Source organism: Excalfactoria chinensis, chromosome 13 (genome assembly GCF_039878825.1).
Source record: "Excalfactoria chinensis isolate bCotChi1 chromosome 13, bCotChi1.hap2, whole genome shotgun sequence".
Taxonomy (NCBI): domain Eukaryota; kingdom Metazoa; phylum Chordata; class Aves; order Galliformes; family Phasianidae; genus Excalfactoria; species Excalfactoria chinensis.
Window position 1 is genome coordinate 2,460,709 of NC_092837.1, and position 18,088 is coordinate 2,478,796.

The window sequence follows — 18,088 nt, forward strand, 5'->3', positions numbered from 1 at the left end:
CATCGTCTTGTCTTCGCTCTGCATCTTTTTTATAACTACTGGAAGGTGTAGGTTGAGAAACGCTGGTTTGATTAGCTGGGCTTGTGGTTGGTCCCTTTTCATGCCAAAATCATTTAAGTGTTCCAGACATGGCATACACCCATGGAATCTACAAATATATCTCTCCCCAGTGCGTCATAATTCCTACGGTAGTAAGTGATGAATCATCAGGATCTAATGTGAAGATAAGCTAATTAGCATTAATCAGAGCTCCTGCCCGAGGTGGGAAAATGCTAGGTGAGCAGTCTGTTGGCTGCCATTTGTGTTGTTTAATTCTTTTATTTCTATTTTTTTCCATTTTACAGATAGGCCCCTTCAGAGCTCCTGAGCTCACTGGCAGGTTCCTTTAGTGACCTGCAAAATGTGGAACCCTGCTGGTGCCCCTGAGCCCCCCGCCCGATCCCACCCATCATCCCACTCCTTGCCATGGGCTGGAAGTCCACAGGCTGCTCTTGGTCACCTTGAGACTCAGGCTGCCTCTGTGTTGAATTTATAAATGCTGTAGCATTGTTTTCCTTCTAGTGCCATCCCTCCTGGCACAGCTCCCATGCAGCAGAGTGCACGCACCCCTGGGTGCTGCCTGGTGCTGGGTGCCACAACCCGGTCGTGCTGCAGGATCACATGGAATTCAGTCAGCAAACAGCATGAGCAAGCACCACCCTGCATGGCCGGGATGAAGGATTGTTTATGACAAATTCCTTTACGTCTGCATCGTGCATCTGCAGTGTGCCTCCGGAGTCTGAAAGGAATTGGCTTTGCTCGCCCAGCTCCTGCTCTCTGTGCCCTGCACGTGTTGGGTTTGGGAGCAGGAATTCTATGCTGAGCTCAGGCTTGGCCATTAGCATTAAGCTAATTAGCTGCCAGTGAGACCTGAGTCCTAAAAGGAAGTGCTGTGAAGATGTTTTGGCAGCTGGGAGCCACCAGCAGGCTCAGTGTGTTTCGGGAGGTGAAGCCCAATGCAGGGACTGCAGGGCTCCATAGGGATGCACTACAGCAGTGCCCACAGTGAGAAAAAGGCCAAGTGTGTTCTGCTCTGTGAGATGGGGGTCCAGCACAGCCCTGGCTGGTCACTGTGTGTGTGCAGCCGTTGGCCATCGCCCTTTGCCACCCATGCACAGAGCGGAGGGTGTTATTCCCTGCTACTGGAATTGCCTTTCCCTATCCTGAATCTGTTGCCATCCCATAATTACACAGCCTCTTCCATTGTGGTGAAACCCGCCCCTTCCTTTTGGAACGTGGGCTGTCTGCAGGCAGCACCAGCACTGCTCAGCTCCTCCCAAGCACATCGCTCCTGTTCACATCAGCTCTGTTCCACAGCTCAGCACTGGGCTGAAAGCAAGCCTGAACCACAGCTTATAGTGCTTACAGCAGGGAGCAAGCACCGGAGGTTTGCAGCCACTGACAGATGTCATTGCATTTAGCCCTGGGACACTGTGACAGCACTGCAGGGATCCAGAGAGCACCAATGGGAAAGGAGAGCAACACATTAGTCCTGTGGGTCTGATGGCTGGGCATCTCTGCCATCACTGGGAGCTGGTTACAGTAGATAGAGTAGATAAGTAGATAGAAGGGATTAAATCCCAGACTACAATTTGTTTTCGGCTGAATAATTATGATTAATTAATGCCAAAAACAAATTATAGTAATTTAGAATATTAATACTTTTTTATATATATAGAAAAGATGGGTTGTGTCCAATAGGCCTGACCCGTACAGCCAAGCTGCCCTCCTTGGTTTTGTTCCACATCCCTAGCCTGGCAATGGCAGCAATACCTCTGTGGTCATTGGGTCTCATGGCACAACTGCCCTCCACCTGCATCCCCAGAACTGCCAGGGGGAGCAGAGCACGGCCCTTCTGCCCCAAAACTGCACAGGCACAAATGGGACCATCGGCCATGGAGGCCTTCCTTGGAGCCACCTCCTGGAATGGGGTCAGTGGGCAGTGGGCTGAGGATGGGTTTGGTGATCTTAGAGGTCTTTTCTAACCTCAACGATTCTATGGTTCTAGGAAAATGTACAGAAATGTTTTGGTATAGATATTGCTTAAATGCCTAAAATTTATGTATAGTGGCTATGTATTTAGAAATGGTTGGTTTTTTTTAATACAAAACATGTAACATTGGTCTTTACTTTATACAAAATGCCCTGCTTTAAGCTGTATTTACAGTGTGCTTTATGAGCATCACAGCAGCAGCGAGTCTGCTCAGATGCAGGAGATAACAGGGCTCCACCCCGGCAGGCACCTTTCAGTTAAACACTGTCAGGTTAAATCCTTGGGCTGAACACAGCCCGGTGCAAAAGTGGAAAGGTTGCGCGGAGGCAGTGAGATGGATGCAGAGATAAGAAAGCACCAAGCTCTGCTCTCGTGGGACGCCCCAGGTGATGCACAGCAGTGGGACGTGTCCTGCACCCCAACAGCTGTGCCAACATCTGTGTGGGCCCAGCAGCAAGTGGGCTCCTGCCATGAGGGAGAGCCTTTAACACTGCAGCATGTGGCAGATGTGGTGGTCATGCTGGTGCCGTCTGCTGGCTCAGGAGTTGTGCTCTGCTCCATCTAGAGGCTGCGCTTCTGCTCCACACCTCACTGTGGATCTAGAGCACCAAATTAAAAGTGCTGTGAGTTTATCTGCATTTATGCACAGGATGCTGCAGATCAAATGCCTGCAGACCGCCAGGCTGCTAGCATGGGGTGTTCTCCCTATTTTCCCTAGAAACCTGAATGAATGTGTGCCAGTGCTGGAGAAAATCATAGCATTGTAGAATGGATTGGGCTGGAAGGGTCCTTAATGATCACAGAACCAGATTCACAGCGTGGTTGGGCTGGAAGGGGCTTCACAGCCCCCAGCCTCACCCTGCACGTGCTGGCTGATCCCAGCTCAGGCTGCCCAGAGCTCACCCATGGCTGAGGGCACCTCCGGGGCTGGGGCAGCACAGCTCAGAGCAGCAGTGCCAGCCCCACCCCATGTCCTCCTAATATCCAATTTAAATCCTGCCTCTGCACTCAGAAGCACGTGTCCCTCAGAGAGACAGAGCAGTGGAAAATCTCTGATTGACAAGGATTGCTGTAGAGAAGTGTCCTGTACGCTTCAATATCTTGTTGTTGTTCTGCTGAAGCCCTGCATTCAGTGTTGCCAGCTGCTGGCTTGCCTGGGGCTTTGTGTCACCCAGCATTGCAGCTGAGGTCTGCTCTGCACTGGGATGCTCACAGGTACAGTGTTAGGGGAAGAGTGTGCTTTACAAACTGCTTCCTCTGTGTAGCAGCTCAGTGAGAACCAAAAAGAAAAGTGTGAAAACATGTAATCCTCTGTAATCCGTATGGTTTTTACTTGTTGTGTTCTCAGCAGCTTAGATGATGGCTGTGAGATAGACGGCTTTATTTCTGAATGGCAGACTTTACAGGGAAAAATGTAAATCCCGAAACAATTGGAACAGTGCTTTAATTGGACACAGCACTGGCTGTGAAGACGTACTACTGCAGGGTTGGGTTGGACAGTGCAGGGTCCTTTGAGAGGACACCTCTGTGCAGGTCCCTGTCCCGGAAGCAGCAGCAGTTTTTCATTTCCAGCTTGCAGAAAGCAGACGTGGGACACACGCAGACATCCTGCCAGGACCTGGGTTGCTCCTGCACTCCGATATTGCACTGCGGCCATGCGGAGGCTGTGTGCACAGAGGTGTGGCGGCTGTGTTTTGTAGTGTAATTGATGCTCTGCGTAACCTCGGTTTCATCATTCAGCAAATGCTGCTGTCAATTATCGTAATGAGGCAGAGGACGTTGCAGAGGAGTGAAACACAAGGGCTGTGCTGCAGAACAGCTGTGGTTGGGCAGCTGTGTGAGTCAGGGGCTGGCTGGGAAGGGTCTGTGCCAGGAGTCTTGGCAGCAGCAGGCATGGAACGGGACCCAAACTATCGTGCTTGGGCAAAACTGTGTCTCACCGAGAGCTGTGGTTTCCATAAGTTGCATTTTTTGATGAAAATGGATAACATTGCATAAAATTCCTGGCCCCGAAGCAGGCAGATCCCATGGTGAGATCTGCAGCATTAATCTGTGTCCTCGTGTCTCACGGGTCTGCACACATCACTTTTCGGAAGCAGCCAGAGCCCAAACTCAAAGCAAAACCAAGTTGAAAGAGCGAAGTTTCGTCCATTATTTTTCTCATCAAAACCATGTGAAATTGTGACTTTCTCATTTTATCTGCGTGAAGCCTTTGATCACTGCTGCCTCGTGAGCATCTGATCACTGGCTGGGAGCTCAACCCAGTGCTGGGCACGCTCTGCATGTTCTCTGGTTTCCAAGTGGCAGTGGTATCTGTCCCAGCTGTGTTGTCCCAGGCTGTCATTCACATCAAGCTGTGGCCAAACACTTCCTGGAGGTGCTGGGAGAAGTAGGCTGAGATGCTCACCTACCTGCAGCACCTCCTTTGTGTTTTATTATGTAGCACAGCACGAGGAAGAGCCGCGGTTTGCTGCGTTTCATTGCTGGTTTGAGTGGCAGCACCCTTTGATGGCATCACCTTGTGCTGTATGTAGCCACAGCACCAGAAATAGAGCATGAGACCTCCAGCCAGGGTCTGAAGTCCAAAGTCTGCTTTCCACACTGGAGTCCCAAAGATGGAAATAATCACGTGAGCATCCACTCACGTTGTAAAACCTGATGCAATGGTCTGCGCATCTCAATACCTGAAAAACAGGCTGTGACAAAAGCTGGGAGCTGAGCAGGGCTGCACACGGCTCCGTTCCGCCCGTGTCAGTCTGTGCCATCGCACAGCACAGAACAGCATTGAGGTGTGGGGCGGAGGTGTCCTCCCGTGTCCCTGCCCCGTATTGCAGTGCTGTGCTGAAACTGAGCCCGTGGGGCTACGTGTCCCTTCATCCCACCACCCTTGGCCAGGCAGCCTGTGGGATGAGCTGCTCCCTGGGCTCCGTTTTGTTGGAGGTAACAGTTAAGGAACTTCCAGAAGTCAAGTGGCAAGACGAGATTAATTAGGAGTCCTGTCTAATCCTAATTACAGTGATATTTGCTTCCCACGATAGGAGGCATTCATTACCATATGGATAAGTTTGTTTCTTCTCTCTGTCTGCTTCCCTCCCCCCAACAAAAAAAGGTTAAATAATATTTAATACATCTTTACAGTAATTAAAAAAAAAAAAAAATCACTTCTTTTTAATCTCATATAAACATGAGATGGGCAGAGGAGAAACCCATTCAATTCCCTATTAATTCTCCCTGCTGCCTAATCATATGCAAATCCACCAAGCCCAGGTTTTAGTGCGGCTGTGCACATGAAGAGATCAGAGAAGGACCCAGACGGGGCAGCGGGCTGTGCTGTGGGTCAGGAGCTCTCCAGAACCCGGCTGGAAGATAAATGCCACATTTGAATTAAAATGTTTATTTTGCCCTGCACTGTAACACTGGCTGTCAGAGGGAGAAGGGGCATTAAGCGTTATGGAACTAATTCCTCCTGTCAAGAAGAGGGGGATTTCTCCCAGCCAGACATGCAGCATCATCCCGGATTAGTGGCTGTAGCATTCTTTGTCAACATGTCACCCTCAAGAGCGAGCAGTGAGCAGCGCCGCTATCACCATACGGCTGTGGGCATCCCTGGGAGCTCCCTTTGGCTCCGGGGAGGATTATTTCCCTCTGCATCTTCCCAAGAGGGGCTTCATGGAGAAGAAGGGAAATAATCATTAGTGCAGATCTGCAGACCTGGCCCGGGGCAGCCGCCCTACGTGGGGTCCTTCATCCCATCCAAGGAGTTCTTGTCCCCTCCAAAAAATCCATTTGGGTTCAGCAGCAGCAATGTGAGCATGAGGACGGCAGCCACCCCTGGGCCTGCCCATCCTGCAGATGCATTTACCATCCCTATAAATATCAAAGGATTTCACCACAGCAGTGATACGTGTAGCAAAGAGAGATGATAACTTTTACAAATGATCATCCTCGCTTACACCATGTTATCTGCTAATTAGCCATTGTACACACGTGGGCACAGCCATGTCAGTCCCACAGTGTCTGCCCTGTGAGTGTGTGGCTGTGGCAGCCTCATGCAGTGGGAACCTTGTGTGTGTGTAAGCATTGCCGTGAGTGCTGCTGTGGCCGATGTTCTCTGCAGAGCAGTTGTTGAGTTGGGGACTCACTTTCAGACAGCACGAGGGACTTCTGAGTTGTTGTGGTCAGTGACCAGCCCAACACCAGGACCTGAGAATGGAGAACTGAAAGAAAATGTAGTTCAGCCCAGCATAGCATAGCATGGTGTGGTACAGCTCAACATAGCGTGGTATCATGTATTACATATGGCATCACACAGCACAGAGAATCGTAGAATGGCCAGGGTTGAAAAGGTAGCCCTCAATGCTCATCCAGTTCCAACCTCCTGCTATGTGCAGGGTCACCAACCAGCAGCCCAGGCTGCCCATTTAACATATGGCATTGCATAACATAGCATAGCATAACATATAGCGTAGCATAGTGTAATATATAAACATGTAGTATAGCATAACAAAGCCTAACATATATTAGTATAGCATAACGGCATAACATATAGCATAGCATAACATGAAACAACAACATACAACATGACATAAGCTCTAACACAGCATATAGCATAACCTAGTGTATAGCATAACACAATACAGCACTGCATAACACAGTAGCCACACACCATTGCCCAACAGCACAGCACCCAGCACAAGGACCCAGGGTGCGGGTGCAAGGTGCTGCGGTGACACCGGCACGGCCACTCTCAGTGCAGAGGGGCAGGTTTCACCCCTCTGATCTTGGGGGAATTGAAACACCTTCAGTCACATCCGAGTTTTGTGTGTGAGTTTCTGTGTGTTTTCTGTTCTTAATTCCCCTCTTTCAAGTAAATGTTTTTGTTTTCACCTTCAAGGGAAAAGGAAGCAAAAAGCCATGCAGCTGCAGCCCTGCGGGAGAGCCCAGGGATGGCAGCAGGCAGCTGCTGCATGGCTGGCACTTTGGGGCTATGGGGTTCCTAGGTCTGGCCCCACCGTGGGCACTGCTGTAGGACATGGATGCATTTGGGTCTGGGTTTTGCCAGTGATTTGTCACGGACACTTGTGCTGTGCTCCCCTCCCTCCCCCCCCTTGGACTTTTTCCTGATTAATTCTGGGTATTGGCGCGACTGCTCACCTTCAAGAAGCTAAAGGAGGTCAGATGGTATCAGCACAGGGGTCACGGCCGTGCCTTCACCTCTGCAGCCATGGTGGGTTACTGATAACACTGGCCCTGCAGCACCCGGCCCCATTCGCAGAACTGCATTGTGGAGAGCAGCAGAATGGAGCCCCGTGGGGACATGTCCCAGGGCTGGAGGGGGGGTGGGCAGCCAATGGCAGGGACAGCCCCGGGGTTTGGTGTTGGGCTGCAGCCAGCTGTGCTGCCCCAGCAGTTGTTGTCCCATGCAGCTGAATGCTGGGGGCTCTCAGGGCAGCCAGCAGCAGTAGGGACCTGCTCTGGGCAGAGGTGTTTTCTCCCACATGGGATGGCATCCTCAGGCAGTGATGGCACACGTTCATTTTTTGGAGGATTTCTGTGCTTTGGGGCATAATGGCCTCCACACTTGCCCTCTGTCACCCCAAGAGCACTTTTAATTTTATTTTTCCATGCCTTTATTTTTTTCACGAAGAACCACCTACATCTTTCTCTTAGAAGATAAATACTTGAGAAGTGAAACGGCTCTTCCTGTGCCCGTAAACGGTGTAAAGCTCAGCCATTTCCCCACAGAGCTGAATGTAAAAACAATAACCCTTGCTACTTACAGCCAGCAGCAGCAGCAGTGGGACCCGGTGCTGAGCATCTGCAGCTCCTCTGGGGATCATGAGGCTCTCATGCCAACAGAGCACCAGGCCAGGTCCCAGATCTGCAACCAGCAAGTCATTGAGGCTTCAAAAATTGTTGAAGTTATTTCCCTGTCCTTCTCCACAGAGTTCCTTTGTTGCTTTCTGCATGCAGAAGTAATGGCTCTGAAGGAATCCAGTGTATGCTTTCCTCCATAGGCAACGCAGGATGAGGAATAACTGCATGCATCAGTATAGGCTAAGAACTGCATGCATCAGTATAGGCTGGGGGCTGCTGGAGAAGGACCTGGATGTCCTGGTGGCCAGTGATTAACCAGCAGTTCACCAGTCACTGACCAGCATTTGACCTGCAGTTGACCAGTGATTGACCAACAATTGACCATGAGCCAACAGTGTGCCCTTGTGGCCAAGAAGGCCAATGGTGCCCTGGGATGTGTGGCACACAGTGTGGCCAGCAGGAGAGGGAGGGTCTCCTCCCCTCTGCTCTATCCTGAGGAGGGCACATCTGGAGCTCTGTGCCCAGTGAGGGGCACCCCAGCTGCAGGCAGATAGGGAGCTGCTGGAGAGAGCCCAGAGACTCTCAAGTGGGGATTGGTCTGGGGGATCTGCAGAGTTCCCTTCCTGCCCCTGTGGTTCTGTGACTCTGTGATGCTGTGTGTGCCATCAGATGGGGACAGGGTTGGGGCAGTCCCTGCGGGTGCCCGTCCCCGTGGGGCGACGTGGCCCTGCTGACACCGAAGCTGCCGGGGTGAGGACAGTGCTGACGTGGGTGGCTTTAACTTTCCCTTCTTCCTTTCTGCAGTGGCAGTGGTGAGGCAATGTGACTGCAGCAAAAGTGAGAAAAGAGAAAATAAAAACAGCACTGTGAGGAGAAATGAGCAGATGCTGCTGGCCCCAGTGCTTGCAGAACAGGGTCTTGTTGCAACGTCTGCTGGTGCAGCACTGCAGGGGTCGATGGGGGCTGGGTTAGATTTATTCACATTGCCCCAAACTGGGAGGTTTGCTCAGGATGCAGAGGTGCCCTGAAGCTTTGCAGAGCTCTGCAGGTCCCATACCTGAGAGCCCCAAAGCACAGCTCCAAGCCCCACATCAGTGATCCCACCCTGCAGGGTGCTCCCAGCCTCCGTTTGCTGACTTGAGCAGCTGTTTGGATACGGGGCAGAAGGCAGAGCAGTGCTGGCTCGCTGCAGCCTGACCTGCTGCCTCTGTCTCTGCGGCACAGTGACTAATTCTGCAGAGAAAAGGAATTAATTCCTCATTGAATCAGCAGCAGCAAACTCCGTAGGTTTTGTTTTGCATAGCCGACGCGTAGACTCATCTCTCTCTCTGAGAAGTGATGTTGAAGCCAACACACAGGGCTGACTCCTGGCTGCAGCCCGCAGCACTGCTCCCCTCATTGCTTTGTTGGGAGCTGTTCCTTGGTGCTGATGCACGCAGCTGGGGATGCCCAGACCCCGGTGCACCCCAAGCACCAATCCCTGGCCAGGCCCCATGCTGCGCAGCTTTGTCATTTCACTCTTTTTGGGGCCAGCTGTGTGGGACTGTTTGAAGGTGCTGTGAGTGATCTGGCCCCGCTGTGGCTCCGCTCCACTCCGGTGCTGCAAACCACAGCGCTCCGGGTGCTGCGCTGCAGGGTCGGGTCCTGCACAGCCCTGGGTGCTGCCAGCCAGGTGAACAGGGGTGCCCCTGTGGGGCGTCATGGGGCTGCCCCCTCCCATAGCTCACAAAGTGCATGGGGTTCCCAATATGAGCAGGGTCCTCTGTGCACATGGGTTACCTGTGTGCATAGGGCACCCTGTGTATATGTGGTCCCTGTGTGCGTACTGTCCCCCAGTGTTTACAGGATCCTCTCCATGCATTGGATCACTTAAGAGCACATCTTCCCCACTGCACATGGGGCCCACGGTGTTCCCCTTGTGTTTCAGGTCCCCTTTGTGTAAGGGTCCCCCATGGCTGTGAGGTTCAGTATGGCTGTCAAATCGATTCCCTATATCGATGGGAAGGATGCTTTGTGCCTGTGTGCAACAGCACTGATCAAGATTGACCTTGTGAGATGAGCTCCTGTGTTTGGTTTGTGTGGTCTGCTCTTCTTTAACATGCTCACTCCAAGAGCTGTCTGCTCTTTTCTCTCTTTCTGTTTTAACAAACAAATGGTGGGAAGGGGCAGCCCTGTGCAATGCAGTGCCGGACTGAGACCTGGCTGCTCAGTGGGCAACCACCAAAGTCCATCCATAGCTCTTCATTCCTCGGGTACCACATGGTGGGGGGTCAGCATGGTTGTGCTGCTTTGGTTCAGTACTGATTTGTCTTCTACACAAAAATTAATCCAAAATCTTGTCCAGGGCCAGCCCTGAGGCAGCGCTGGCTGGATGCTGGGATGCTTTAGAGCTGTAGCAAGGTGTGCTTTACCCAGCGTCACCAAAAATTCACTTCTTCTTAAAAAAATCATTTTCTTCTCCTGAATTAACCCAAGCAGAAAACTATCGGTGTATTTTTTCTAACATTTTCACAGCTAAAACCAATATTCTTTGTATTATAGTCCATGAAAATTCTTAGTATTGGCCATTTCACACTAATTCTGGGTTTTAATCATAGAACCATGGAATCGTATCTTGGTTTGGGTTGGAAGAGCCCTCTAAAGGCCACCTGGTCCCTCTCCCTGCAATGAGCAATGAGCACCCACAGCTCAGAGCCCCCCAGTCTGACCTGGGCTGTCTGCAGGGATGGGGACCTGTTCCTCACTGCCCTTAGTGTAACAAACATCTTCCTTATATCCAATCCAAATTTCCCTCCCCTGGTCTGAAACCATTTCCCATTTGATCTCTGCTGCATTTTTCTGGCATCAGCTCCAAACTTTGAACTCTGGCAAGGCAGCAAAGTGCTCGTTCCTGTGTGCTGTGCTGAAATATCTCCATCTTAAACAATGAGTCAAAATACCTGCTGCCGTGAGGTGCTTTCCTGAGAACTTCTGGTTACAACGAATCACCATTTGTCTAACAAAAAAGCCACATTTGATTAAAAAATAAATAAAAAGAGATGAATCCTGAATAGTTCTGCTCAGCCTGAACTGAGTTCCTCCACTCACCTCGAGCTTCCATCACTATCAGATTTCAACATGTAAGCAGTGAGGTCTCCTCATTCTGCCTTGCCAGCAATTAGTCCCTCTTAACAATTAGCATCACTGTGTTGTCTCCTTGCTCATCAGATACTGAAGCCAATTTTCTGTTGCAAAGTGGGAGCTGCTTCCTCACGGCCCTTCCTCTTTTGCACTCAGTGAGTCCCATCTGGGCGATGGGCAGCAGCTCCATGCCTGCACAGTGCTGGGTATGCGGGGAGCCGGGGCACCTCAGGGGCCTGCTGGTACCTTGGGTACCTGGTGGTACCATAGTGACCTGGTGGGAGTGCAGGACCAAGTGGCTTGTGCTGGGAGGGGGCACAGTCACTGTTGTATCCCAGCACATGCAGTCAACATGGACCTGGTTCACATCACTCTTAAATACCTCCAAACCTGCAGCTCTTGATTCTTATTTGCACGAGCAAAGCTAGATGGAGGATGGCATCTGCACCCCCCTGCATCCTTCCCATTGCAGGGTTCTTCCCTGGAGCCAGCGGGGCTGCACAATGCTCTGCTGAGCAAAATCATGACCCAAGTGAAAGGCAGCGGTGAATCAACCCAGGGGTCTGAGATGAGCTGTCAGAAAGCAGCAGTGGTGCTCTGGAGATGCCCCAGTAGGACAGGAGCTGAGCTGAGCAGCTGCCAGCCGTGCTCTCACCTCCCCGCAGTGCAGTGCTGCCATCCCTGGTTCTCCTGGAGTTATCCAGAACAAATGCTGCTGTTGTGCCACCAGGTTGAAGGCAGTCTGGGCTTAAAGGCACTTCTGGGTGAAACCAGGCAGGCAGGGAGATGTGTTGGGTGCTGCAGGAGAGACGGCTGTGTGCACATGTGGGCATGGCTGTGTGCAGTGGTGTGTGTATAGATGTGTGCAAGGATAGGTATATGCATGGGTGTGTATGGGTGTGTGCATGGATTTGTGCCTGCACGTGTGCATGGACAGGCGTGTCCATGGATGTGTGCGTAGATAGGTTAGTGCATGAGTGTGTGCGTGGATATGCACATGGATTTGCACACAAGTGTGTGCATAGGTGTATGTATAGGTGTGAGCATGGATTTGTGCATGAATGTGTGCACAGGTGTGTGTGCATGCATGTGCACATTGCTCACAGCTATGCAGCCCTTCAGGCTGGGTCCGTGCTCTGCCATGCAGTGGTACCACATTGTGCAGCAGGGGCTGCTGGCCCCCTCAGCCCTGTCCTGCCAACAGGAGCAGCTGCAAAGGCCTGAGCACAGTTTTCAGAGTGAATGTGCAGGATGTGAAAGTCCAGCTTCAGACCAAAGCAGCACATGGGACTGTGTGTGTGTGTTTGTGTGTGTGTGTGGGCAGCAGAAAACTGGAGCAGTGCATTGGGTGACACACTGTTAGCATTCATCCACAGATAAATGGTACTGGAGATGAATTAGAAAAAAACAATTCTAGATTTTGACAGCCTTGTGTTATTTGGGCTGATCTGCAATCACCGTCAGCTGTTGCTGCTGCTTAATCTGGGGTTTCTCTTGCAGGAGGTGTCCATTTAAGCAGAGAAGGGCAGTGGCTGTTCTGGGGTTGCTGCAGCCCTCCTTCCAGCAGCACAGCCCTAAGCCCCCTTCTTCCTCTCTTCTCTTTGCAGTCCAACAAAGTTCCTGTCGTGCAGCCGTCCCATGGAGTGCACCCACTCACGCCGCTCATCCCCTACAGCAACGACCACTTCAGCCATGGTTCCCACTCGCCCCATCTGCCCGCTGACATCAGCCAGAAGCAAGGTAACCCATATTATCCATATCAAACCGTATCTTCAGTGGAGATCGGAGCACTGGGCACTGCTTGGGGTAGGGCTTGTGGAGCTCCAACCAGGGCTGACACCACAGCAGGATGGCCACAGTGGCTGCACGAGCCGAAAGCCGGAGCGGAGCCCGCAGGGCGATGTGAGAGAGTCAACCAGAAAATGGAAAGTTGTCTTTCCTTTGACTCATACCCAAACTGCTGTCAGGTTGTCATTTAGAGAAAATGAATGCTTGAAACAGGAAATATTTTGACTAAATAGGATCGGTGTCTGAGCGCTGCATGGACCCGTGTGTGCGTGTCCGGCACACGCCAACCCCCCAAAGTACAGCATGGATAGGTCAAACCTGAGCTGTGCACAGGGGAGCTCACCCCTGACCACCTGTCCTTGTGGGCTGCAGACTGAGAGTGAAATCAAACCTTCCTCAGCCTCCTGTCAGTGCAACAGAATCCCTGCACATCTGTTAGAATCACTCAGATGTTTGCAGAGAGCCCGTCTGAGTTTCAGGTGGCAGTGAGCGCATTCACAGTGCTGGGTCAGTGTATCCAGGAGGGATGTGGGACTCATCAGAGCCCACAGCGCTGCTGGGTCCGACACTGAAGCATCATAAACTCAGCAGGGAAGCATGAAGAGTTATCAGATCTATTAGCAGTTTGCTCAGCAAATGGCAGATTTCAGCACCTGGAAGGGAAGCGTGCAGATTTCCAGGTTAGCAGAGGCAGAGATCCCTCAGGTGGGAGAGGTCCAGAGGCCCCAGAGCAGGGCAGAGAGCAGCACGACTGCAGAAAAATTAAACTGAACTATCCCTGCTTCTGCTGGGCTGGGTGAGCTAGTGCTGATGCTGCTGGAGCATTGCCCAGTGGAGAATCCCTAATGGAGCATTCCCCCTGATTGCTTTCAGGCTCCCAGGGCTGACTGATGGGCCAGGGCTGTAGGGACAGCATTGCATTTCCATGTGCATTCCCCACTGCTCAGCAGTGCCCACAGAGGAGAAGATGGCTCTGGGAGGGCTCATTTCAGTGCTGTCTCCATCTCACCTCCTCCTCCCTTCTCCCAGCAGTGCATCGGCCTTCCCAGACCTCCGATATCCCCGGCTTCTACCCGCTCCCCCCAGCTGGGGTCGGCCAGATCACGCCCTCCATGGGATGGTGAGTGCAGGGATGCGTGGGGCCAGCTCTGAGACCCCCCTGTATCCCCTCCATGTACTGAGCGATGGGGAGGGGGCTTCGCTCCGTGTGGGATGGGGGGCTGTGGTGTCACAGAACGGCTGTGAGGGCTGTGAGGTTGTGCTGTGGCTCTGTGTGCAACTGGGATGGTGCTGCCTCTGCCTGCATGAGGAGGTGGGCAGAGACCGGGCAGCCTCTATGCAGCTGGTGATGGAGGGTGCCATGGAGACATCAGGTTGGATGTTAGGAACAGTTTCTTCTTCCAAAGAGTGGTCAGACACTGACACAGGGCACCAAGGGAGTGGGGGGAGTCACTGTCCTGGAGGTGTTCCAGAGCTGTGGCATTTGGGGACATGGTCAGTGATACGGTGGGGTGGGGTTGGACTTTGGGATCTGAGGGTTCTTTTCCAACCAGAATGATCCTGTGGTTCTGGAGACGTCCAGGTATGACGTTGCCAAACATGAAAACACAAAGTGAAATATTACTTCTTTTTTTTTTCTTTTGGATGGTTTATGAATTTCATATTCCAGTTATTTAACCACAAGGAAACAGAGGCTGAGGCTTCTGATACAGAGTTCGGCTTCAAAGAGATGGCATTTTGCTTTCTGTGCTAAATGTGCTCCTCTTGGGCGATGACTTAATGCCTTGTATGATGTGATTCATCCTCAGGAGGAACAGGCACTGCTGTGAGTGTGCTGTACGTAGCATGCATGTGGCCGGGGCGAGGCAGGAGCCCGTGTCCCTGTGCAGGGCTGGGTGCTGAGGACATGGCAGCTGCAACAGGAGCCGCTCGCTGGCAGCACACGTTGTGCCTGGCACCCAGCAACAGGTGTGCTGGTGGCAGCTGATAGGGACAGGGAGCAGCATCAAAGTGTGCTGTCTGGAAGGGCTTTTCCCCTTACTCTTGCCTGCCCAAAATTCATGGAAAGAGCCCCAAAGCACTCAGAGCCAGGGCTGAGATGGGGACAGGAGGGAAGTGCATACAGCCAGCGGCTTCTGACATGCCCTTTGCCCCCAGTGGGGACAAGAGCCTGGTGACAGCCACTGCACCCCATACATCGCATTCCACTTTCCAAGCACTGCTCCCACCACTGGGGCATCCTGTGCTGTGGCTTCAGCTCTGCAGAGCAGAAACCCTGCAAAGCCCCATACAGTGCATCAGGGCCATGATTACAACACACCCTATGATACCAGGAGGCTTCAGGTTCTTTGGGCTGGAAGGAGCTGGTGCCATTTGTAGGGCAGTGCTGCATGTCACAGCAGAGCAACACCGGTGTGGCTGCACTTAAGGGCTCAGTGCTTTGGGGTTCGGCCATCCCGTCTCACCCTCCCCAGGTGTCTGGGTTTCCACTTGTGGTTTTGGGCTGGGAGCATCTCCTGGCAGCCCGACAGAGCAGAGTGAGGTGTGTTGGAGCTATCTCCATATGAAAACGTGGGGGCTTTCCCTTGCTGAGAGCAACCAGGAACTTCCTTCAGGTTTATTTGACTATCTTCAAAACAATTCCCAGCTCCAGGTCTGGTGCGTGCCCAGTTCCCACTAGAAACAACTTTAAAAAGAAGCACAGGACCCGGCTTTGGGCTTGTTTGCAAACAGAGGCGAATTTCAGGGGGCAGTGCAGGGTGGAGGAGCTGCATCCCCCCGGGGCCAGGCAGAGAGGTGCTGAGCTCTTCAGCTTTTTGGCCAAACAACCCTTCCTTATTTTTTAAGCAGTTTATTCTGTGCAATAGCACTATCTCTGATCTTGCTGCCCACCTCCGTATTCAGCACTGCAACAGGATACAAGATAGTTTCTCAAAGTGGGGGTGGAGGGGAGTCAGGTGTGGATCCAACCCCTACAGGGAGCTCCCTGAGCAGACCCCAAGCCCCACAGTGCCCAGAGCAGCACAGAGCAGGGGCACCGAGCCCCCTCTGAGACCCCACTGCTCCAAGCCCCACTAGCAAAGGGGATCTTTAGGAAACAGCCACGCAGCTGTGGATACTTGATAGACTCTTTCTTCCCGATCCCAGGCAGAGCCAGTCTGTCTATCCGCTCCCGTCATGTGGATTTAGACAGCCGTATTCGTCAGCGCTTTCTGCTGGGGCTTCTTTCTCCAGGTGAGTATGTGGGGCCGGGAGCGGCTCGGCGCCCGCAGCTTGCAGTGTGTGCGGGAGCAGCTTGCAGCCCAGCGAGTCAGGGCAGTGCCCAGATGCCCCCGGGAGCAGCGAGCGGCCAGGGAGGATGCTCAGCGACTGGGTTGTCATCAGCACAGGTCATAAAAGCAAAGCCAGAGAGCCTGCCTTCAGCTCAGCACTGGAAAAAGGGGTGAAACCCATCGCTCTGTGTCTCTGACCGTGGTGTTGTACGCACCGCCGAGTTTTGCTTTGCAAAGAGCAGTGCATTTTCCTTGGTTTCAGCCTTAAAAGCAGGACGAGCAGTGGGCGGCTGCTGGCGTCACATCTAAACAAGTCTGAGGTCTGCAGCTGATATGCAGCAGCCCATGCCTGCCCCGTGCTGCCCTGTGCCCGCTCCAGCCCCATGCAGGATTGGGGGCTGCTTTGTGCTCCTGCAGCATCGCCAGCCCCAAGCAGTGAGCTCAATCCTGCACCGTCTGCATCTCTGCTGCTCTGTTCTCCGTAGTTTGTCTGCTTTGTGGTTACAGATACCCCAGCCCCATTGATGTCCCAGGGAGCAGAATGCATCCCGTAACTGGGAATCTCAGAGCCTGGTAGCTCAGGGTGTGCTGATGGGCAGGGCAGTGGCGTGCCCCTGCTCCGGCTGCTCCCACACCAGCTTTGCTTCTGCTTCATGTTGTCCTGAAGTCAGCAAAGGGTTCCCACAGGAAAACTATGCAAGCCCTCTATCCACGCAAACCTCTATCTGTGCAGCAGGGGCAGGATGGTGCTGCCAGCCCACCTCGCTCTTGGGGCACCACTTTTTGCAGCCCCAAAGGCGCAGGGCAGGGATGTGCTGATGGTTCCCTTTGGGGCCCTGCAGCCCCCAGGTGTGGCACAGGGGTTCCCGCTCACATGGGGCTGGGTTTTGCAGCGCTGCTGCAGACAGGCAGTACACCTGGCCAGATAAGGATCAGACTGTGCTGGTGGATTAAATTAAACAGCTTTTCTTTCTGTGCCAGCATATCTAACGAGCAGTTCACCTCCCATGGGCAATTCTGCCCTCTTGAGCTGCAGTCAGAGCGTGGCAGGCCTGGCAGAGCTGTCGGCTCTGGCTTTACCCTCTGCAGCTCGAGGGAGCTAATGAGGCCTGAAAGGCAAGGAGACCTCTGATGATCTCATCCTGTGTTGGTGGAGAGCATTGCTCGGGCAAGGTGCACCTCCTAGAGTTGCAGTTAGTTCATGTTCAGACTCATGCTTTTTCTGTGGGGTGGTCCTAATCTCTCAAATCCAAACGTTGGGTTGAGTTTGTTGTTTCTTCCTACAGCACTAATAAGATATTGCAGCAACAGAGATCTGAGTGTCTGAAACACAGGTTGAAAGCACCCTTGATCTGAGCCCTGCTGGCGCAGGGCATTGGGGAGCGGCATGACGGCATTGCTGGGAACAGCAAACCGATGCCAAAGCCCCACTCCCAACCTGTGCCGCCCCCCTGGGTCCGTTCTGTCCTTGTTCTGCTTTCTGTGCCTTCTGCTTGCCGTCTGCTTCCGCCGCTCCGGAGAGCCACCAAGGGACGGCCACCAGCGCCCCGCTGCCCTGTGAGTGCAGCTCACCCCGTCTCCATTGCAGGTTCACTCACCCGCTGATGCTGGGCTCCGGCATGCACACCACTGGCATCCCACACCCCGCCATCGTGCCCCACTCAGGCAAGCAGGAGATGGAGCACTATGACCGCAACATGTGAGTTCTGGGCAGGGCTCCTGATCTGTGCCATTGCTGTGGTGTCACACTGGGTGATGCCCACGGATCATCCGGTGACACTGAATGGCTCTGGCACTGACTGCTCCTTTTGTCCCTTCTAAGGAAACCTCAGCCAGAACCAAAGAGAGAGAAGGAAGCCAAGAAGCCCACTATCAAGAAGCCCCTGAATGCTTTCATGTTGTATATGAAAGAGATGCGGGCGAAGGTCATTGCTGAATGCACGCTGAAGGAGAGCGCGGCCATCAACCAGATCCTGGGAAGGAGGGTAAGGGCAGCTGGGGGTCCCTAGGAGTTTTGGGACTGGGGACATGAGGGGAGCAGGGGAGAGTTTCTCCCATC

General features: G+C 52.8%; 1 protein-coding gene across 5 annotated transcripts in view; it reads left to right on the forward strand.

Annotated features, from left to right (window-relative positions):
• Nucleotides 1-18,088, forward strand: part of TCF7 (transcription factor 7) — a 56,199-nt gene that overhangs the window by 28,787 nt on the left and 9,324 nt on the right. For all 5 annotated transcript variants that reach the window (XM_072347874.1, XM_072347875.1, XM_072347876.1 and 2 more), the window contains exons 4-7: nt 12,577-12,709; nt 13,787-13,877; nt 17,618-17,728; nt 17,852-18,014. In XM_072347874.1, the coding sequence (XP_072203975.1) occupies nt 12,577-12,709; nt 13,787-13,877; nt 17,618-17,728; nt 17,852-18,014 (498 nt within the window). The remainder of the gene's footprint in view (nt 1-12,576; nt 12,710-13,786; nt 13,878-17,617; nt 17,729-17,851; nt 18,015-18,088) is intronic.